At 41.1% G+C, this 23,035-nt stretch overlaps 1 protein-coding gene across 1 annotated transcript in view; it reads right to left on the bottom strand.

Annotated features, from left to right (window-relative positions):
• LOC112103931 (steryl-sulfatase) overlaps positions 1 to 23,035 on the bottom strand; it is a 102,943-nt gene that overhangs the window by 33,419 nt on the left and 46,489 nt on the right. Inside the window, exons 4-5 of the mRNA XM_026649283.1 lie at positions 13,885 to 14,044; positions 7,534 to 7,655 (exon numbers count right to left, since the gene is read on the bottom strand). Of these exons, the coding sequence (XP_026505068.1) occupies positions 7,534 to 7,655; positions 13,885 to 14,044 (282 nt within the window). The remainder of the gene's footprint in view (positions 1 to 7,533; positions 7,656 to 13,884; positions 14,045 to 23,035) is intronic.

Raw genomic sequence — 23,035 nt, 5'->3', positions numbered from 1 at the left:
TCTTGTAAGTTTAGACAGCAGCAGGAAGCAACCTGTCCTGACGCAGGGGGAGGGGGAAACCCCGACATCAGCCCCCGCCTCCTGCCCTGGGCTCTCTGCACAGCAATCTCTCTCTCTCTCACACACAGACACACACACACACCTGCCTCTGTGTTCAACAGCACGAGCATTCCACATTAATGGTTTGCTTTGTGTCCCGGAGCAAATCAGCACAGCACTCAATGGCTGTCAGAAACGGTGCTTTGAAAGAGGAGGGGCGCATGTCTCCAGGGCAGCTGAGTTCAAAATAATGAGCAGAACGGTCATTTGAGGCATTATGGGACAGCTCCAGAGACCAATTACAGCACAGAAAGCAATCAGATGTCTACACTGGCAATAGAGCCCTGGAGCCTCTGCAAATAGCCTTACGACTCTTGTCGAGCTGGTTTTTTTGCAGCGCTGCAACTGAGGCATTTCTGCGCACAAAGTGGCTTGGCAGTGTGTACACGTCTGCAGTTTGAGCGCAAAAATCTGCTTTACTGCACAGAAATTTGCCAGTCTAGATAAGCCCTAACTTGTTTTAAAACATTTCTAATGACAGAGTTTCCATAGCCTTCCTAGGTAATTTGTTCCAGTGCTTAACTAACTTACAGTTAGGAAGTTTTGCATAATGTCTAACCTAAATCTCCCTGGCTGCAATTTAAGCCCATTACTTCTTGTCCTCTCCTCCATGGATAAGGAGAACAATTTATCACCCTCCTCTCTATAAACTTGAAGACTTGAATTTATGTATTTGAAGATGTATTTAGTCTTCTCCAAACTAAACCACCCAGGTTTTTTCAATCTTTCCTTGTAGGTCATGTTTCTAGACCTCTGTGTTGCTCTCCTCTCGACATTCTCCAAAGTGTTGTGCCCAGAACTGGACACAGTACAGTAACTCCTCACTTAAAGTCGTCCCAGTTAACGCTGTTTCGTTACTACGTTGCTACGTTGTTTAAAGTTGCGCAATGCTCCCTTCTAATGTCGTTTGGCAACCGCCTGCTTTGTCCACTGCTTGCAGGAAGAGCAGCCTGTTGGAGCTAGCTGGTGGGGACTTGGAATCAGGGTTGACTGGCAGCCCTCCTATCAGCTCCCCCTATCACCTCCCCGCTCCCCTAAGTTCCCTGTGTAGCAGCTGCCCAGCAGGCTAGCAATTGCTGGCATTCAGCTGTCCCTCCCCCCACTGCCATGTGCTGCTCCTGCCCTCTGCCTTGGAGCTGCTCCCAGACACTCCTGCTTGCTGTACAGGGGGAGGGGGGAAGTCGGGGGCTAATGTCAGGGTGTCCCCCTCCCCCCTGCTCCTGCACCCCGTTTACCCCATTTCCATAGAGCAGGGGGTACACACGACAGGGTTCAGGATGGAGGGAGCTTTCAGGCAGCAGCTGCGGTCTCAACAAGCTGATCTAAGTAACAAGGCAGTGTACTTAAGACTGGGGTCAGTTACTTAAAGGGGAAATGTGCATCTCTGTCTCTCACACATACGGTGTGTGTCTCTGTCTCTGTCTGCTATGCTCTCTCCCCTCCCTCCATGCCTGCTGCCTTGTAGAGTGAGGCTACATTAACAACGAGTTAACCCTTGGGGGCTCAGCCAAATTCTAGTTCATCATTTAGCAGTAAGGCATTCCCTGGGAAATATCCCACCCTCTGACTTCACCACCTCAACCCAGCTTCACAATCATCATCGCTGTGTACCAGTATTAAATTGTTTGTTTAAAACTTATACTGTGTGTGTGTGTATATGTGTACATATATACACACTATATATATAGTCTTTTGTCTGGTGAAAAAAATTTCCCTGGAACCTAACCCCCTCATTTACATTAAATCTTATGGGGAAATTGGATTTGCTTAGCATCGTTTTGTTTAAAGTCGCATTTTTCAGGAACATAACTACAACGTTAAGTGAGGAGTTACTGTACTCCATTAGAGGCCTTATCAGTGCTAAGCAGATGGAAGAAATGCTTCTTGTGTCTTGCTTACACTGTGGCTAATACATCCCAGAAATGAATATTTTTAAGGGCCTTGCCATGGTTGGATGAGTAGGCAAAGACTGACTAGCAAGAAGTTTGACAAGGATGCTCCTTGACCATTGCTCTGAACCTGTAATATCCAATGTCATCTGACCAACCAGATGGCCTTTGAAGGGACAATAATAGTGTGGCCTTTGGTAGTAATATGGTCCATAATGTGTGAAGCAGCATGGGGCACTCTGTGCCAGACAACCTCAGCCTCTCCCATTGAGGTTGTGGGTGTCCCAAGTGAACTGATGAGTAAGAATTCTCAAAGGCATTTCTAAATTACATCACAAAGTTAAAAGAACAAGGTTTAGAATCAGTATTTTTCACAAAAAGGATCAATCCATTGTTTTTGATGTGTGGTTGTTCTTGTAATGAGAGCTGCTAATAATTTCATTTATAAAACTCATAACTTGGGTGTTATTCTCCCTTTATCCTGTGTCTCAGTACTAGAGGCAATGCAGCACTGAGATTAGTAGATTCTTCCCCTCTGTCTATGCAGATTAATATATCTCAGTGAATTGTATTCCCCTTTCTATCAGTCATTTATGTTTTCATGATGCACTGTTTTGATTTTATTGGCATTTTATTTCAGTTTAATTTGCCATGGCAAGGCCCTTAAAAATATTCATATTGACACTCACAGTTTTGGTACTGGAAGCAACCTACTATGGAGTAGGGGGAGAGGGCAAGAAAGCCGTAAATGTGCTGGTTTAATTTATTGTCTAGTAAAAAATAAGAAGTTGATCTAGTTCATCCTAGATAAGTCAGTAAACATTTCTACTAAACACAAAAATGAAGCTTACGTTTCCCCTCCTTCCTCTTCTTTGTCTAAAAGTAGCAGTTTCCTTTGTACTACTAAAACCCTGATTTGTAATAGAGAAGCTGAACTGTTGCTAGTGCAATCAGCTTGACATTTATCAACAGATTTTTACTTATAGTGCAAAAAAAACCCATTAGGATTGTTATTTCTTTGTAATATATACTGTGCTGTGTTGTATTCCAGAATGTTTACAAGGCACACAGGAATTTACTGCACAGCATGTGCAGTGTATTTCCCACTTATAGTAATGGAATGATGGTCACAATGAGAGGAGAATAGGCCTCTGAGTTTGCAACATGCAACATTACCATGCGACCAGAAATACACTCTTTATTTGATGAATGCTCTCCTTATAATTACGTTGTCATAGTGATGCATTTTTAATAGCACTAATTCTTATGCCAGTAAAGTTCCAGAGCAGCAGCTCTTGACATTTTTTACAGTATTTCTTTATGTAAATTGTAACTTTAACAGAGAAGAGCAATCCACAGTACAAAAGTACCAGTCTGTTAGCATCAGCAGAACTATAGCATTTGATCAAGTTAAATTAGGCCAGAGCATATTCTGGCATATACAGTGACCAGAACATTATACAAAACCTTAGATGTTTTAGTCTTTAAAAGCAGAAATTACATTGTCATTGATTATGATCTTTTAAAGTGTAAATGTTTAATGATTTAGGATCCCGAGCACTTAAGATGACATCTAATTAGGCAAAAAGACAGGTTAAATACCTGGAATTAGAATTTTTCAAATGTGTAGCTTCAGAATATTAATACGTGTGGGCAGAGCCCTCCAGCATCACTGAGATTCAGGAGCTTCTACAAAAGCCCTTTGTAGTACTGAATGTTCAGAACCAAGTTTATAATGGGCCGTGCGTTCCCCAACCCTCAACCACCTCAGTTCCTTATATTAAACCTCAGAGTCCTAGAGTGCAATAGGGATGGTCAGCAGTTAGCGTGAATATGTTGACAGCCAACACTGTCAACGAACCACAGTTACTGCAAATCAGCCTTTCTTCTTAAAGATGATCTCTGCATATTCCCATTTGTCAGAGTCTAGTTACCATTACAAACCCCAAGAAGGTGGGCTGAGGAGTTCTAATTAAACAAGGATTGCTGTACTGCCCTCCCAAAGTGAGCATCAGACCTAGATGCCACATCGAGAAAGGTGCTATGTAAACGTGTGATCAGAACTGGTAGCAGCCCTGCAGCTTTCTAAGATGGAAACAGTATGAAGGCAGGCCATTGATTCTGCCAGAACCCTAGCAAAGAGATGGTCAGATTTTCAGTTAAAGCATAACATGTCTCAATGCATAATCTGATCCACCTTGACAGGCACTGCATGGAAATTACATTCCTCTTACATTGGCTCCCAAAGCCTACAAAACACTTTAACTCCTAATGCCTTAGTCTTATCTAAATAAGAACAAACAATAATTTAAAAAGAAATATAAAAGAATCCAAACACAATTTTCTCCCTGGGGAGAGGACAGGAAAAAAGAAGAGAACCACATATGGCAGATTCTAGTCAAATCATGTAACACACTAGTAAGAGCCACTCCAACACCACAGTAGTGGGCTCAGTATAAGAACCTCAATATAAAATAGCACAATAGACTAGCAATACTCTAGATAGGGTATGGAACCTAGCTTCTCTTGGTTGACAATGGGGTTTTAAAAAGAAAACACAGCCAAATGGCTTGGTTTTGGTGGACCTCAGAAACAGGTTTGTAAAAGGATGCAGAACAGCTTTGTCCTGGTGAAATACAGTGAAGGGAAGTTAAACTCCTCAACCAGTCACAAACAGTACTTCTGATCCCCACACTGGTCATCAAGAAAAGAAAAGAAATCACACAGCCCCTTTATTGCATTCCAGTTCTCTGGCTCCCAATCAGCACCTAGGTCCAGTAGAGTGAAAAGTTATTTTAAAACTCTGCTCACTATACAAAATGTTTTTCTGACCCCAAAGGGCCAGCCACCTTGCCCGGTCAATATTAGGTTGGATCTTATCCAAAATACCACGCTGCCAGCCAATCCTTTAGTGTCTAAAACTAAAGGTTTATTACAAAGAAAGAACAAGAAGAGAGTTGTTAAATGGTAACGCAACCACATACATACAAAGACTTCATAGGCCATATACCAGGTTCTTAACAGTATTGGTGAGTTTGGTGGCTTGAAAGTCCCTCTGGAATACATCCACAGCTTGGATGGGTCATTCAGTCCTTTGTACAGAGCTTCAGTTTGTAGCGAAGTTCCTCCAGAGGCAAGAAGCAGGACTGAAGACAAGAAGTAGGACTGAAGACAAAATGGAGAAGATGCAGCTGCCTTTTATAGGGTTTTGCCATGCACGATGTATTTTCTTTGTTTCAAACACAAGCTACCCAGCACATAGCCTGGAAGCCTAGGGTTGCCAGATGTCCAGTTTTTGACTGGAATACCCAGTCAAAAAGGCACCCTGGTGGCTCCAGTCAGCACCGCTGACTGCACCATTAAAAGTCCGGTTGGCGTGGGGCTAACAGGCTCCCTACCTGGCTCCACATGGCTCCCCAGAAGTGGCGACACGTCCCTGCGGCCCCTAGGCAGAGGGATGGTCAGGGGGGCTCTGTGCGTTGCCCCCACCCTGAGCGCCAGCTCTGCAGCTCCCATTGGCTGTCTAGGAGCCAAGGGACATGCCGGCCACTTCCGGGAGCCATCTGAGGGTAAGCACCACCCGCAGCCTGCATCCCCTCCCGCATCCTAACCCCCTGCCCCAGCCCTGAACTCCCTCCCTCACCCAAACTCCCACCCAGAGCCCGCACCCCACACCTGCTCCTGGCCCCATCCTGGAGCCCACACCCCCAGATAGAGTCCTCACCCCCTCTTACACCCCAACTCCCTGCTCCAGCCTGGTGAAAATGAGCGAGTGAGTGAGGGTGGGGAAGAGTAAGCGAGTGAGTGGGGGCGAGGCTCAGAGAAGGGGTGGGGCAGAGGCGGGGCCTTGGGGAAGGGGTGGGGAAGGGGTGGAGCAAGGGTGTTCAGTTTTGTGCAATTAGAAAGTTGGCAACCCTATGGAAGCCTTAGAGTTCTGTCCATAGGCATGCCCCTGCATGCCTTGCTGAGTCATAAGGTGTAGCCCCTGACCCTTTCAGTTTGTTCGCTGTACAGCTGATGTCCCTTAATGGGCCATAAAGCAAGCTGGGCAGTGCTGCCGCCAATCTGTCTGGGGGTGTCGCCCAGATGCACATCACAAGTTTGGAAATACAGATATACCTTATATATCTATAACTCATAATACAAAGGTGATACAAACATATTAAAAAGATTATCAGACTTGGCAAATTATAAAATTTTTGCAGATATCTCACACGAGATATCTGGCATGATTCATTACAAATTTATAATATTGGTATCAGCAATATCATAAAGTGCCCCACATATTCCATACAGCGTCACATGTGGTAGTGAGAAAACAACCCCTACAGACCTGGGAATTCTGAGAAACACACCGCATCCCCTGCTCCCCGTAGGGTGGTGCAGTTATACCCTGCCCTGGATGCGGTGCTGTACCTAAATGGTATAATCACATCTTCATGTTGCATGATTAAGCATTACAATACCCTTTCATTACATGATCGTGTACTTGTTCTCAAATACAACACTTCATGCATTTCTTTCCTAAAGCCTTACTTACATGTGTAGCATCTTGATATCTGTTTTTAATTGCATCAATCCTGTCATCTTCCAGGATTTTCATCCCCATATGCAATCCAAGGTGATGATGGAAAGTTTGGGATAAGATGTATAGATGATTATTCATACCAAACCTCCAAATTATTTGAGGTTTACGAATCAGAGTCTTAAATACACCTCTCCTGACAGGCTAACAAACCTGCTGAAAAGCATTGAAATTGACAGCATGCATGGTGATGCCCAGTGCAAAAGGTCTGTGTCATGTCAACATTTTGAAGCCTTTTTATAATTTGTCACCATGAGTGTCAACTGACCTGGGACAAGCACTGCATATTGTCACCTAAATGAGAAAGCGACTCCTTCAGCACAGGGATTTTTATAGGAAGGGCAACAGGTTGACGTTAGTACGGCATCTGCCACCATGAAAACTTAGCTGATAAAAAGAAATAGATCAGTGAGCAATGTTTAGTTCCTTGGCCTTCAAAGCACAATTATAGTGTTCATAAAAGCATGAAAAGTCTAATAATTCACTTGGGATTTGTGACTTTGTCCCAGTGGTTCCTTAATACTTTGCTGCTTTCAATAGTAAAAATTGTCCAGTTGGCATAATACCCACTAAGATGTCCAGCAAACATTCCTATTAGCTGTAAATTTTATTTAAAAAGTAATATCTGGCCCTGACTCAAATGTAACATCATGTATCAGAAACTCTGCTCTAAACAAATAAAAATTTAGAAAATATATTCAGTCACTGTAGGTCTCAGCACTGTGTTGATATAAAACTTTGTTGTGCAGCATCAAATTAATGTCAAATAATAAATTGGCTGTGTAGATAGATGTGTTTTCTGGATAAAAAAGGAGAAAGGTATAAAAAAGATGAAGAAAAAACCCCAGTACTTTAAGCAATTTATTTGTAACCATAGCCTGAGGCTTTTTTCTGATTCTTTTCAAGTTGCAATAAAAATTATATGAAATATTTAATATGTGAACAGGCAAGTTTACTTACTGTTTCCTGGATGCCAGCGCACTGCATTTAAATATGCATTACAGTAATGGAAGAGAAATTCATGCTCGGATCGGAGAATTTTCCCTTGAAGCAAGGGCATCAGATCATGTCCATCAATAATTCTGAATAAGAAAGCATTTCAAAGTCAGGGAGAATAACCCAAGCCTTTCCTGGCTGAGAAAAAACTAACTATGCATTTCCATTTCTTAATAGTGCCAGTGCCATTCCACCATGAAGGCTGAAGTGTTAGAGCTAGCCTTATTTTCATGACTTGAAGGGACACACCAAATTGGTGAATTTGGAGCAAAACCTACTGGCATTTTTTCTCCTTGAGTTCTACATTATTCACAGGAACGTTAATATTGCCTTTTGCTTTTTGTGGATAGTTGGCTTTCCCACCCCATTCTCTCTATTTTTGGTCTGGAAATAGTTGAGCTGTATGTGAGTAAATTTCTGGAACATGGGCCTCTAGATACACAAACACGTATAGCCATTAATGCTGCTTAAAAAAGTAGATTTGCTGTGGTAGCTGTGGGACAGGTAAATGAAATCTTCATCACATGCCATTGACTCTGCCCAATGTCCCTAGCTTTTATGGCTAGGGACATTCATTAAAGTAACCTCCAGGGCACTACCTGAATGTATTCTATATGCTGAACTAAATATGAATGCAATGATTCCAAAGTTGAAATGAATTATTTTCAGAATACATGTTAAAGGATTAACTGCATGGTCACCAAATAAAAATAGTTCTCTAACAGCTGCTGGACATATCTGATCATGCTTTGAAGGAATCCATCCATTTAGATGGGAAAGGAGTTATATAATCAGCAAAACATGACTGTTTCCATTCATTAAGCTATCAAGTCGCTAGAATGAACTGACAGGAAAAAAATAATCACAATACACGGTTTTGGCATTGTGTGAATTACAAGTTTTACAACAGTTTTTAAAAGAGATTAATTCACGCACATACATAGATCAGCAAGGCTATTATTCTTTCAGCTTTTTGAAGGACATCCTGTAAAAACAGTTTTTAAAACAGCTGAACTTTTAAGCTTCTATGTAAATTTTAATTATGTAATTCCCTGTTATTACAACCAATGCTTGAAAAAATTGCCAGGTAATTACTAGCTGGAAAATTAAACCTACTGGCCAGAAACTGAAGAGAAAAGTTTGAAAATCATGGACCACCACCATGGTGAGCTCAGTACTCACTCCTAGCTAATGAGGAGGGAGAAGATACTGAGGCTTCTACCACAATGTTGTCCCTGGCCTCCACTTTGGGTTCCATTTTTGATATCACTCCCTGACTAGGAAGTGTCTGATAAAATTAGAAACTCCTTTCCTACCCCCTAGGGTCCTCCGGTCTGATTCATGGAATGAGAGTCATGCGATAGCTCGTTGAGATAGGAGCAGAGATAGGCTGGAACAGGGGCTGACTATCATAGAAACAGACACAGGTTGCAGGACCTTTTCATACCCCTTCACGACAGAAGTTTTGCCAACATAAATGCTAGTGTAAACATGGCCTCAGAGGGAACCCAGGAATGACTCATCAAATGCAGGCAGACTCAGAGGTAACTCATTGCACATGGGTGAAAATCTCCTTATTCGGTTTCTTTTCTATTTTTTGGCTGCTGCAAGGATGAGGATAGGAGAAGAAGGTGCCTCTGCTACCCTCCCCCTCCAGCCTCTTTGCTAAGGATGTGTATTTCTTTTCTACTTAATCCCTTTTCTACTTAATCCCCCAGGGCCTGCTGCCTACAGTCAGAAGGGGGTGGTCTCTGCTATCTTTCCCCTCCTAGAACCTCATTTTTGGGTCTTCCTCTCTGACGTGTATCTTCCCCCAGATCTAAACCTATTTGTTGGCTTTTTTTGCTGGAGAGAGTTCAGAGGACTGCTGCTGAGTGATCCAGCCGCTGGGGTGCTTCATGCTAGTCACAATAAACTGTTTTGCGCTATTGTGGAGCAGTAATTATGGCATGTAGTTCTTTCCTCTTCTCTTCACCTAGAAGGACTGTGGTGGCAACAAAGCAATTTGATGGCAGAGATTAAAGCAGAGAAACTGGTGAGGGAGGGGGGCATCACAGGAAAAGAGGAAAAACAAAACAAAACAAAAACATTCCTAGGGGCTTAGTGTCCACTCAGAGAGCATGAGATCTATGTCCATAAAATCTGCACACATCAAGACCACCAAGGATCTGACAGAGTGATTGTTTGTAATGGATGTCCCGGGGCAAGCCTGTAATTTTTCATATCCTATACCTGTCTTGTCTGTTTCTACAAGCACTCAATAAATCATCAGCAGCAGAGTGTCTCTTCACTGCAGCTGTGAAGAAATACCAGTCTGGCGTATCAGCTGGTGCTCATTTTTGCCATGTAAAATTAAAAAGTGACCCTGCTTTATTGAACTCAAAGTAGCTTGAATATTCTAAACATATGATGAACTAATTCTGCAGCTATCTAATTTGAGTTTTAATGGACAGTTAAAAATAGTCACTTCATAAAGTAGTTCTGGATGCCAGTTGTGATGTTCCTTCCTATTTTTCCCATGGAAAAAAATTACATTTTTTTTCACTTTGAAAGTCATAATTAATTTTGAACATCATTTCACTGAGAGTGTCAGATAAACTGTATAAATGAATACTAATAAACTCCAACAATCTCAGATGGCTAAGATGTTTTGGGCTGCATGACTGTGCAGGTGCATACGGGGAAATATGCCCCTTCAGAAAGCTAGCTTGGCCTTGAGTTTAGACGCACAGGAGTTGAGGTGCTACAAGTCAACTAGCCTGGGCAGATAGGGGAGAATAACAGGGGACAGGTGGGGAATGGATAGAGATTTTAATCTGCCCCATCAACACACCATCCAACAGAACTCATAACAGAGCTCATATGGCATGTTGTCAGAGTATTAATTTATTTGTGCTATAGGCCAGCAGCAAATTACTTTCCCTGAGGAGCAAAGGGAGAGCAGGGAGGGAATTGTGACTCCCTGAACCACATTTCCTTCTCTGGGATTGCCTTGAGACAATGCAGCAACATGCTTCTCCTTAGTAAAGGCCATGCCCTAGTGACACAATCTAGCCCAGAACTTCAGTACAGCAGACATTCACACTTGATCTTGGGAACCAAATTTTGCAGCTTCCAAAAAATGTTTCTCATTTTGCTCTGGAATTCTGCAGGAGGATATTTGCACTGATTAGGTTCATGGCAATGAATGATCTGAGAAATGGCTATCAATTTATTATGCGTGATTTCAATAAGCAAAGGTTCATTTTAAGAGTCCAAGAAGAAAATATGGGGTCAGACCCTGGCCCCTTTGGAATTAGAGGCAAAACTCCCACTGATTTCAACCAGGATAGGATTTCCTGAAGTTTAAAGCAATTTATATATTTGGATCCAGATTCTGCCACTCTCATTCATTCTTATTCTTAGAAGCGTCCCATTTGGCCTAATAATAAGTAATCATAAGTTCTGCTTGATGTATTAACGCTGAATTACTTTGTCTTATTTTGCTTTATTTTATTATTTGTATTTATTATTTTGCCTAGGACCTCCAAGGAGGTACAGAAGGAAAGCTGCACTGAGTTTAGTTAAGCAGGTGCACATTTTCATTTTACATGACCAAATTAAGCACCAGAAGACAGACCAGTATTTCTCCAGAACTTCAAAAAAAGAGCCTCTTCACTGCTGATGATTTACTGAGTATATTTAGGAAAGGACACAACAGCTTTGGAACTGTATATTAGCACCTATGAACTGATCAAAAGAAAGGCAGGGACACAAACTAATTAAACCTACCTCTCGTAACTAAGAAGGGAAATTAGAACATACTGTTTTCAACATTACGGAGAAGTTGGATGAGCAAAATATTTAACAGCCTTGAAGTCTAATGTACCCTAGAAGTGACAGCCAGGGTATTAGTTCTTTCATCCCTTGACCAAGGACAGCATTAGTGGCAACTGGGTCACAGAGAAGTTACAGGATGGTGGGAGACTTTCACGTAAGATATTTTAATTTCTGTTTTCATCTTTCACAATACCTTCTGTCACAGTTATTGGGTGAGCTAAGACTTAGGACCCTTTCTATCTCTCTCAAGTGACAGGCTTTGCTTCCTGCACCTCACTCTGGGTGGAACCACATGGTCCAATAACCCTTAGACTGGATCTCTGGCCTGCAGCCTCCCTGTCTTCCAACGGTATTAACCTGACAGGCCCAACTGAATTTGGCACCCGTAAGCCTTTTCCAGTGGGAGCCTGAGACAGTGGCCGATTAATGACTTGAAAACAGCTTCTTCAAAACAAAGTATTATTTATTCTTTCACCCATAGGTACATAGCACACTGAGTGAAGGGTAAAAATAGTGAAGGTCTATATATAGTGTAACAGACCCAGACCAGTGGGGTACAGGAGTCTGGTAGAGGGCAAATATACTGGTCACTGGATGAGTAGTTTTCTGTTCCCTGAGTGACCAGAGCAGGGGCTGCACTAGAGTAATCAGGAACCTGCTAGAACCAGTTAAGGCAGGCAGGCTAATTAGGACACCTGGAGCCAATTAAGAAGAAGCTGCTAGAATCAATTAAGGCAGGCTAATCAGGGCACCTGGGTTGTAAAAGGAACTCACTTCAGTTTGTGGTGCGAGTGTGAGGAGCTGGGAGCAAGAGGCGCAAGGAGCTGAGAGGGAGAGGGTGTGCTGCTGGAGGACTGAGGAGTACAAACGTTATCAGACACCAGGAGGAAGGTCCTATGGTGAGAATAAGGAAGGTGTTTGGAGGAGGCCATGGGGAAGTAGCTCAGGGAGTTGTAGCTGTCATGCAGCTGTTACAGGAGGCACTATAGACAGCTGCTATCCACAGGGCCCTGGGCTGGAACCCGGAGTAGAGGGCGGGCCCGGGTTCCCCCCAAACCTCCCAATTGACCTGGACTGTGGGTTCTTCCAGAGGGGAAGGTCTCTGGGCTGTTCCCCAACCCACATGGTGAATCTCTGAGGCAAGAAAATCTGCCAGTAAGCGCAGGACCCACCAAGATAGAGGAGGAACTTTGTCACAATATATATATATATATTTTCCCCTTACCTAACCCTTAATCTTTCTTTCTTGGTGTAAATTCGTCTCATCCCACCTAACCCCTATCTCTGGCTGGGAGATGCAGACTGTCGTGCTTGCAACATATTTTCTTCATCTCTGTGTGTCTCCTTGCGTGCCTTTCAGCTCTCATTGACACTCTCTGGGCAGCCCCCCTTAGCTCATCCAACCCCCCTCCCTTTTCAAGGCCTGGGTTCCTGTAAACTTTAGCATCCCCCTTTGATCCTCAGCTTATCCTTGGAAAAGTAAACCATTTTTAGCCTGGGTGGAGACAGGTAAGGTGTATTCTTTTCCAACAACTTCCCGCAGTTCCCATTGGCTAGGAACGGTGAACCGCGGCCACTGGGAGCTGCGAGCTGCGAGCAGCCGTACCTGCAGACACTCAGGTAAACAAAGCATCTCGCAGCCCACTAGGGGCTTACCCTGAACAAGCCACGGACCAAGTTTGGGAACCTCTGCCTTACAGGAAGATTCTACCTCTGTTACTGGTGTAAAGACAGAGTAACTCCATAAAAGTCAATGCATTACAGTGACTTAACTCAGATCACAATGTGCTCCATAGCAGTGACCTTCATATATTTGCAATACTCTGCATAAGAGCCATTTTCTTTTATCTGTTCTAAAAATTCTGCTGATCCATTTAATTTCTTTGAATGCCCCATTGGTCTCACCCTATAAAACTGCAGGAAGAGGACTGTTTCTTACAGAGCTACTCATTATTTTGTACAATTTTTCGAAATGTTTTGTGAAGGATAAGGGAGGTGAGGGTTTAAAGGCAAAGAGTAGGAGGATGATCTAGAACATGGAACCTGATCCTGCACTCATTGAACAATGCCTAGCTCTTTTACAGAACTGTCCATCCATAGATCTCAAAGCACTTTACAAAGGAGGTCACACTACCTCCATGGACAAAGCACCCATGGATATCAGTGGTGCAGGATTAGTCTATAGGGTTGTTGAGAGGCTGGAACTAGGACTCACCAAGGGATCACCCAAGAGGAGATGGAAATTAATTATATGAACTAGTTCAGAAAAGGCAGTCCAAAAGATTTTGTCTTCATGCACAACATGGCTATAAAATATACCACAACAGTGCTATGAAAAAGACATTTTACTATTGTAAACAATGGTAAAATAATGAAATTTCAAATCCAGACTTTTTCCATGCTTCTCTCCCACTAAATACAGACATAAAAGCTAGCAAAGAGAAGAAAGGGTCCATGAAAAATACTGTGTAGAATACAAGAAAATGTATACCATACCTGTCTTTGGGTAATGGTATCCCTGCAAGTTTAACAACTGTTGGGAATATATCCATGTTACTTGTAGGCTCATCAATATGGACACCCGCCTGTACCACTCCTGGCCAGTGAAGAAGACCTGGCACACGAATACCTCCTTCCCAGTTTGTAGCCTTTCCACCTGAAAGAGTGAACATGGCTTTTAGCAGAAATTTCTCCTTCAGAAATGCCATTTAAACACCATTATTTTGTTTCCTCTTTACATGCCACCCTCACAAACTTGCATCTGAAGAAGTGAGGTTCTTACCCACGAAAGCTTATGCTCCCAATACTTCTGTTAGTCTTAAAGGTGCCACAGGACCTTCTGTTGCTTTTTACAGATTCAGACTAACACGGCTACCCCTCTGATACCTCACAAACTGGTTATTTTATTTGCACGAAATGTACTATTCCTTTACTCAGCTGATTTTTTTCCCATATATATTTTTTTATTCATTTCTGGTTCTGAAATTTCAGCCTAAAACAGATTCTTTGGGAGAGTTTTTAGATCACTGATATTAGGAGCCAAGAATTAATATATATATATATATAAAAATATATATATATATATATCAGTGTCGGATATATATATATTTACAGCTGAAATGCAAGAACAGTTGGAGGGAAAAAAATAATGCCTCATAAAAATTTTGCCTGGTTCATGTGGCACAAAGGCATGTGCAGAACCAATTCCAACCAGAAGTCAAAGTATAGATTTGTATAGGTCTGAGGCATGAACACCCAGAAAAGTTTTGCAGCATTTTATTATAATTGCTGCTGTTGGATTCCTAGAGGGGGAAAAAGATTTTGGTATTGAATTCTGAAATTAAACACATCAGGAAGATGAGCAATGATTTCAAACACTTTCTGGATGTCCTGAAGATCTTTTTTTTAAGTGACAACAATTATAATTCTATCATCCAAATAATCAGACTGAGTGCAACACGCAACTTACAAACCCATATTTCCCTCTCTTAGATTCCGTGACATCCATCACTGCCCCAGTCATCCAGTCCTCTCTGTCTAATGTGAAAGCCCAGCACATATTTATTATACAGACAATATACCTATCCATTACTTAATGAGATGTGATTGACACAAATCCATATGGAAAATGTATCAAATATTGTAATTAATTGCTTACATAGTACCATGGATAGGCACAGTGCTCCAAAGTGTTTTAAAAATGAATATATGAACTTGGAAAAAGTTCCTGACCAAAAGAGTTTATCAGTCCTGCTTTTATTGAAGTCAGTGGCAAAGCTCTCAAATGACATATGGGTTTTCAGGAGTGATTTGGTGGGTATTGATTGGGAGCAGGCAGATCAACCCATGTCCTCAGAATAAAGTGTGTTTACTGAAATCCAGTGTAGCTAAGTTTATAAACAAGATTAATATTTTGGATATATTCATTGATGCGAATGGCATAGCCCCTGGTCAGGGGGCTATAATACACTCACCACTAGAATTGTCTATTATGATGATACATTGATGTTTTCTGAAGTTTGGCCTCCTGCTTTCTATTGCACTGATCTTCCTGAGATGCACCAACTTCCACAAGGACAGTAGAATTTCAGACCAAGGTGGTAACCAGGGGCTCACTCATGAAAAGGGGTCTCCAGATCTCATAACAGTTTGAGGATCCTACAGGGCCTTTGCATGGGCTGAGGGCAATTAGTCAGAATATCATGATTATTTTCATGAAAGGGAAGCACTTCCTGTATTGTCATCTAGATTCACAATCAGTTCCTGGATACCATCTGCTGTTCTGTGAACACTACTGATAGCTTTATGGCCTCGTAGCTTCAACATTCTCTAAGGCAAATTGCCTTGCTGTACTTATTTGTGTACTTATTTCTCAGGGGATTATTCCCACCACTTCAGATATCATGATGAGAATCACTGATCTGAGACTGGTGGCATCCTGACTTGCTCTGAAAAGATAAATATCAATGAAAAATTATAAAGGATGGAAGGAGGACCTGGAACTCTACCCTCCTTCTTCCAAAGGAGAGAGACTGCCACGTGCAGAAGCAATGTGTAGAATCAGAGTGGCCAGAGGAAGCAATGAGGCAAGAGTGTTAGAAGAAGAACTAGAGTAGACCCATTGAAAAGAAATACTTCTTGGGAAGTTGCAACCTGAAGAGAGCTGGGGCAAGTAGGAAGAAGAAGATACATTTTCTTCCTCTGTTCTTGTGAATTATTGAGTTGAAAAGCTGCTGAGAAATCTGCTGTTCACCCACCCAGGGAAGGGGCACTTTGCCTCTCAGTATATGCAAAGGAGCCCAAGAAGCAAATGGGGCAGAATTGCTGCCTGATACTTGTAGAGTTCCACAAGGATCAACTCTTTCCCCAGTCCTTTTCAACATCTACACGCTACCACTGGTGAACTGATCAAACAACACGTACTCAAGTGCCTTTAACATGCATATGAACACTACCACCCAGTGCTTGGATGAGATTAGCTCTTGGATGAAGAACAGCTGGATGAAGCTGAACTTCCATAAGCACATCAGACTTGTCCACTGTTCTCTATACCGGCTTCCCATAGATTATCCAATCGTGTTCAAGGTCTCAGTTCTTATCTTCAATGCACTTCATGGGCAGTGCCAAGGATAACAAGACCATCTAAAGCTCTGGGACAACTACATACCTCTGCCACAACGAAACGCTCAACGATAACAATAAAGCTCATCTGTACAGGAGACAGAACTTTCTCTAGGGGCTGGTCCAAGACTGGGGAATGTACTTTCCCGGAACTAAGGACCATCACAAACCTCACTGCTTTCTGCTCCAATTTCAAGGTGCATTTCTTTGACGTTTCCTTCTCATAATCACATAGCAATGAGGGAACAAAGAACAAGTGACATATGTGTACTCACATTGCTTAATGCACTGACAGAAGGTGCTCAGATACTATGGTGATATGTGCAGTATAAGAAAACACAGAAAAGTACAGACATCATCCCTGCATTGCAGCTGGGCTACTTCCTCACTTGTCTCTGCCCAGACACAACCACCATTTTGCTTTCAGGAAACAGACAAACTGTTTAAGTCCTATGGAGGTTGAGAATAGACCTCTGAACCAGAGTAAAGGGAGGCTACAACAGGGAAACTAGATGCTAATGTAGCAGAATTTATTCTGCTATATAGATCTAGCTGTGTCCGATGACAACAGAAGCATTGCCAACTCCCATAATATGATCACAAACCTTGTAATATTTGATATTTTCTCAAAACTCCAGCTGCTTCAGTTGAGAAACTGCATGAGAATTTCAGCTTTCCTTTTAAAAAGGTTTCTAGCCCTAAGGATTGCAAAGAAAAGCTTGAAAATGCAAAGCACCCTAAAGGCTCAGAAACCAGGAGACAAATGAAAAGAACCCAAACGTATTATTTAAAAATAAAACTCATGATATTTTAGGGCCTGACTCATGATTTTTGAATACTTGAGGTTGGCAGTACTACAAAAGAGGAGGAGGAACAGCCCATGAGTCCATATGCCGGCAGCACCTAGGCAGTAATATGCATCCTCACACAGAGACATATTTTCCTTCTTAAAGTTCTTTAAAAGTGTTTTTAAAAGAAGAACAACAACAACCCAGGTTGTATTTTTATGCATTGATGTTTACACTTTCTGAGTGACTATGGCCTTCAGCCTTATGTTTAATAGCTGATATTCCCCTTTTCCTCAGAAAAAAACTGTAGGTGCAGAAAAAGTACAGCTATAACCCTGTGTTGTCACCTACAGAGAGATCCCAAATTTCCATTTCCATTGAAAACTTGTATTTTTCTCCCTTGCATAAACCTCTAATTCACATTGACTGTGTAAAGTATTTTGGGATAGACTTTGTATGTAAGATGAATTAGGACACTCTGTGATTCTATTGCACAGACCTATTAATATTTGGGCTTGGTTCTCACAGAATGATCAAAACTGTTGAAAACATCTCTCTCTCTCTCTCTCTCTCTCTCTGTGTCTTTCTCTCTCTCACTGGAGTTTAATCAGGGTAAACTTTTCTTCCTACCCATGCACATCAGGAAGTGGCCTCCCTCAGCCTATTTATTCTTTTGAATGAAGAGAGAATAAGCAGAAATTAATTACTTTGCTCACCTATAGTGGACTCTTGTTTCTGAATATCTAGGATAAATGTGTTGCTATTTCTGGTCTTCAAACAGCACACCATTTTTAATGGCAAGACCATCTGCTAACCCCTCTGCTTTATCTATTTTCAGTGTTCTGTCAAGTGTTGGTTTATTTTTTTGGTTTTGGTTTTTGTTCTGTTTTTTAACTTGAATTGTCCTAGTTCTCATACAAGAAGAATTGACAAACAGAGATGGTGAATGCAAACTGCCTCAAAGCTGATCCTCTTCTCAAACAAATAGCCTTATTGCTCAGGATAGTGTATTCTATTTGCAATGTCAGGATGATTTGATCATTCCAGATGTACAATAGTAGAATAAATTAGAGACAGGGGATGAAGTCCTGGCCCACTGAAGTTAATGGAAAAACTGCCACTGACTTTGATAGTCAGTTTTCACATAGTATTATTAACTTAAATTCTGCAGCAAAAATACCATAAACACTGTCAAATTGATTTGGATGCTAGTTAAAAAAAAAATTAATAGTTAATTATTAGTTTTAAGAAACACTGATGAAGAAGCTTATCACTGTAGCACATCACATTGCAGAAGATTATAATTTACACCCCTTGCTTATCTTTAACAGGTCTACTCACATAAGTACGTTCTACTAGATGTGAATAAGGGTTGAAGAATCAGGGCCTGAGTCTTCAGCAGACATTGATAGTATGAATCATCCTCCAATAGACATTAATAGATACATTAGTTATGAACGTATTCAGAATCACAGAATTTAGAGGTAATAGTATTAGAGCACAATCAGGAATCAGTGAAAAGTTAACTTGGCTCTCTCCACTATTTTCTTATTTATCTATTTGTATCTTATTTTTGGAATAGAATGAATATTGTCTCCTGTACAGCTGTTCAGCTATATCAGGGAGGAAGTGTCTGGAATGGAAGATAATTGTAATAGCTTGTACTATGAGTGTAGAATCCAAAAGATTCAGTCATTTAAATCAGAGGAGGGAGCAGTAGCTTGGAGAACCTTCAAGGCATATGGAACTTCAGAGTCAAATATAATTCAAATGAGTTTGATGTTTAGTGTGAATGTTTTAAACTTTAATAGGGGTGCCACAATCCAAAATCAAGAATATTAGTTATTACATAATGGTAGTATTACAATAGTATCCAAATGCCCCACTCAGGATCAAGGCCCATTGTGCTAAGCACCGTACAAATGCATAGGGAACACATTGTCCCCACTCCAATGATTACTGGATGCAAAAGACATCTGATATCTCTCTGTGTCTGTGTGTATCTGAAAGAAGATGGCTAGACAGAGTACCAATAAATAAAAAGGGACCTAACCAAACAAAACCAAGAAACCAAGGTGCATCAGCATCACATCAGACCCAACAAAATGATAATAATGGGGGAAATCAGCTGTCTGCATATAAACAGGTCAAATGGCACAATGGGACAAAGTTTAGAGAAATACTCTAATGCCAGGTCTAAGCTACAAAGTTAGGTCGACCGAGCCACGTTGCTCAGGGGTGTGAAAAATCCACACTCCTGAGCCGACATAACCCCCAGTATAGACAGTACTAGGTTGACAAAAGAATTCTTCCATTAACTAAGCTACCACCTCTTGAGTAGGCAGATTAACTATGCCAACAGGCAAACCCCTCCCATCGCTGTAGTGAGAATCTATACTGAAGCACTGCAGCATTTCTAATGAAGCTTAAGTGATTGCTTCTTGGAACAGCTCCAGAGCACACCAATGGAGAGGCTATTTTCAGCATAGGGTATGTCTACACCCGAGCTAAAGGTGTAATTTCCGGCTCAGATAGACAGACCCATGCTAGCTTTGCTTTCCTCAAGCTAGAATGCTAAAAATAGAAGTGTAGCTGCAGTGGCATGGGTTGTGGTATGGCTGGCTACTCACCCTAAGTACCAAGGGTTCTCGGTGCGATTGTACTTGGGACAGCTAGCCCATCCCACTGCCCATGCCACTGCTATTTTTAGCGCACTAGCTCAACCACAGTTAGTGCATGTATGTCTGCCTAGCAAAAGCTTTGCACAGAATAGCCTATCCAAACTATCTTGAATCCAGCAGTGAAGGCAGTGCAGCATTAGCTTGAGAGTGGGCTAGCGAGCTAAGTACATAGCCAGGCCCTGTATCTGGCTTGAACTACCTGCCCTGAAAGCCACACTATGCTGTCTTCATTGCTACTCTTACATGAACTAGCGGGATTCAAGATAGCTTGGATAGGCTAGCCCATGCTAAGCTTTTCCTGTGTATGTTTCAGTGACCACGATATAATTATGTTAAACAGCTTAGGGAAAGGCAAGCTGCAAAAAATTGACACTGTAACACAGAATTTAGAAAGGGAGCTGTCAATAAAATGAGGTAGTTAATAAGGCCCTGAAAGTCAAAAGTATAGTAAGTAAAGACTTTACATATGGCAATGGAAAACAATGTCTGAGAAGGTCTGCATACCTCACAACAAAATCAGAACCTGGAAGTCCAGAAGTAAACTGCCCTGGCTAAATGGCAAGGTTCAAGACGTTAATTGAACCAAACAGATATCCTTCAATATTTGAAATTTTAACTCTAGGAAAGCCAAAAAACAGGGGCATAATTTACAGTGAGTAAAAGAGAAATTAGGAGATTTAATATAGATTTTGAAGAGCACGTTGGAGAAGATACCTATCTTTGACCAACTCACTTCTGGTAATGAAGATGAGGTAGCCTCAGAGATTGAGGAATCAGAAATGGTGCTGGAAGAAATCAATAATTAAAAAAAAAAACAATAACTCACCACATCCAAATGTACAAATACAAAGTAGCTGAGCTGCTAGCAAAAATATACAATCTCTCATTACATTCAGCTACTGTACTGGAGGATTAGAGGGGAGCAAACGTTTCCACCTATATTTTGACTTTCAAAAGGTCTTTGACAGGTCCCTCAGAAAAGGTGTCTAAAGAACTAAGCAATTGTGGGGTAGGAAAAACTCTTGTCTGAAAAGATATTGAAGAGTCTGGGATTGATTATTTTATGAAGGAGACAGGTAAGAGAGGACATGATAGAAGTATACAAAACCATGAATGGTGTACATTAGGCATATTGAGATCTTCTGTTTTCTCTGACTCATAACACAACAACAAAGGGACATTCAATGAAATTGAAAGGTGCCAAATACAAAAATGATATAATCAAGGATGCCTATTGTTGGGTTTCTTGCACCTTCTGAAACATCTGGTACTGGCCACTGTTGGAAAGAGGCTACAGGGCTAGATGGGCCATGAGTCTAATGGCAATCCTTAAATGTATAGGTCATTATGTAACAGCATTCAGGTTAATTAGAGGACAGTGAAGATTTAAGCAGGATTTGTTTATTTGCTGATAGTGTCAAAGAGCTAGTTAACTACAGTGTCAATGTCGGGTTTTAATTTTGCATTGTATCCAGCTTTTCAGAGATCACACTATAATCAGAACACAAAGTTTCAGGAAATAATAATAGTGATGTCACCTTTTTGCAATCTAGCTAGCTGGTACCAGACACTCCATCCAAACAGCCCCTAACTTTTATTATTGGGACTGACCTGGCTGTGTATCAAGATAAATTAGTGAGTTCAAACTGTGAAGATCTGTTGTGAGCTTTTGATTTAGGGCAGAACCAATTACTGTTGAATAGACTGCTACATCTTTGATAAGAGAGTCAAGAGGTTTGATTAATGTTCACACTTTCATATACAGAAAGGCGTATTATTGAGATTCCCCAGCACAGACACTGAGATGCCCCTCTCATAAAGTACACCTATTACTTTCTATTCCTCTAAACCAGATGAGCTAAATTCCAATATACACACACAAAAGCAAGAGGGATAGCTTTTTAGTCCAGTTAATTTTCTACATATATTAACATCCAGTGCGTGATAGTTTAGGACATAACAGGTCTGATTTTCAGAAGGTCAGTCATGCAAATGTACACTGATCTTGCACACCCAATTTGTGTATGTAAAAAGGGTCTTCACACATAAAAATAACTAGTTATGTGTCTAATGGTCCATTTCCCTTCGTGAGCTTTTGACAATCAAGCATGACATATCTTAATGTTAAAAAGATGCCTTTTGATTTGGGGCTTTAGAGTAGAGTGTGAAAGATAAAATGTAATCCACTATATTTTCAATCTGTTAGGGTAAATTAAAGTGATTGCAGAGATCTTTTAAACATCTTAGTTTCATTATAAATGTCTTTTATTAAGTTGCTTATCTTCCCACCCATAATATATTAGTGCATTTATCAGCTTATCTAAGAGGAATCTGTAAATCACTTAATAATCCATTTTAAAAAAACCCAAAGGTCTGTTTTCTTCTTTAGGCCACACTAGCTATCAGATCCGTATTGATTCAACTAAGATCTGTTTCAAATTCTTCACTGTTATACAAGTAGAAATATAATACTCTATGTTAAATGAAAGTTCCAAAGGAAAGTACATTCCCCAGATTTATTCATCTTCTTTCTCAAATTGTATCCCCCATTTTATGTCTGACATTCTAAAGCACTAACATTTTTAGAGCTTCCAAAATTCATTGGGGCATGCCTACAGCTACAAATGTGTAAGTCTATGGTGTTTTGAATATGGCAAGTGCTATATAACGGCTAAGTATTAATATAGTTCTAATTCAGGTTAATGATAGATTCCTCTCAGCTGTCAATCTCTATAGTACAATAGGACCCCTTGTATATTCTGTAACCTCCACAGTTGTGATTGTTGCAATTTTTGCCCTACTCATATCTGAGATTGTTTCTCACCCACTTTATAAACACATTAAAGTTATATAGCTTCCTCACACGGTGGCCCTACTACACTTTTATTACTTCCTGTGACCCTCTTTTCCCTCCCTCTAATTCTTCTTCTCTGAAATCATACTCAAAGGCAATGTGCTACCTGCTCTATAAAATTACAGCTGGTAAGTTTAGGGACTGGTTTTCCAATTCTCTCCCTCCATCACCCAAAAAGGAAGGGAAACAAAAATTAAAAACCA

This window comes from Terrapene carolina, unplaced genomic scaffold (genome assembly GCF_002925995.2).
Source record: "Terrapene carolina triunguis isolate 2854851 unplaced genomic scaffold, T_m_triunguis-2.0 Scaffold23, whole genome shotgun sequence".
In the NCBI taxonomy this organism is placed as follows: domain Eukaryota; kingdom Metazoa; phylum Chordata; order Testudines; family Emydidae; genus Terrapene; species Terrapene triunguis.
The sequence above is the reverse complement of the archived record's forward strand: the minus strand, read 5'-3'. Positions and strand labels throughout refer to the sequence as shown.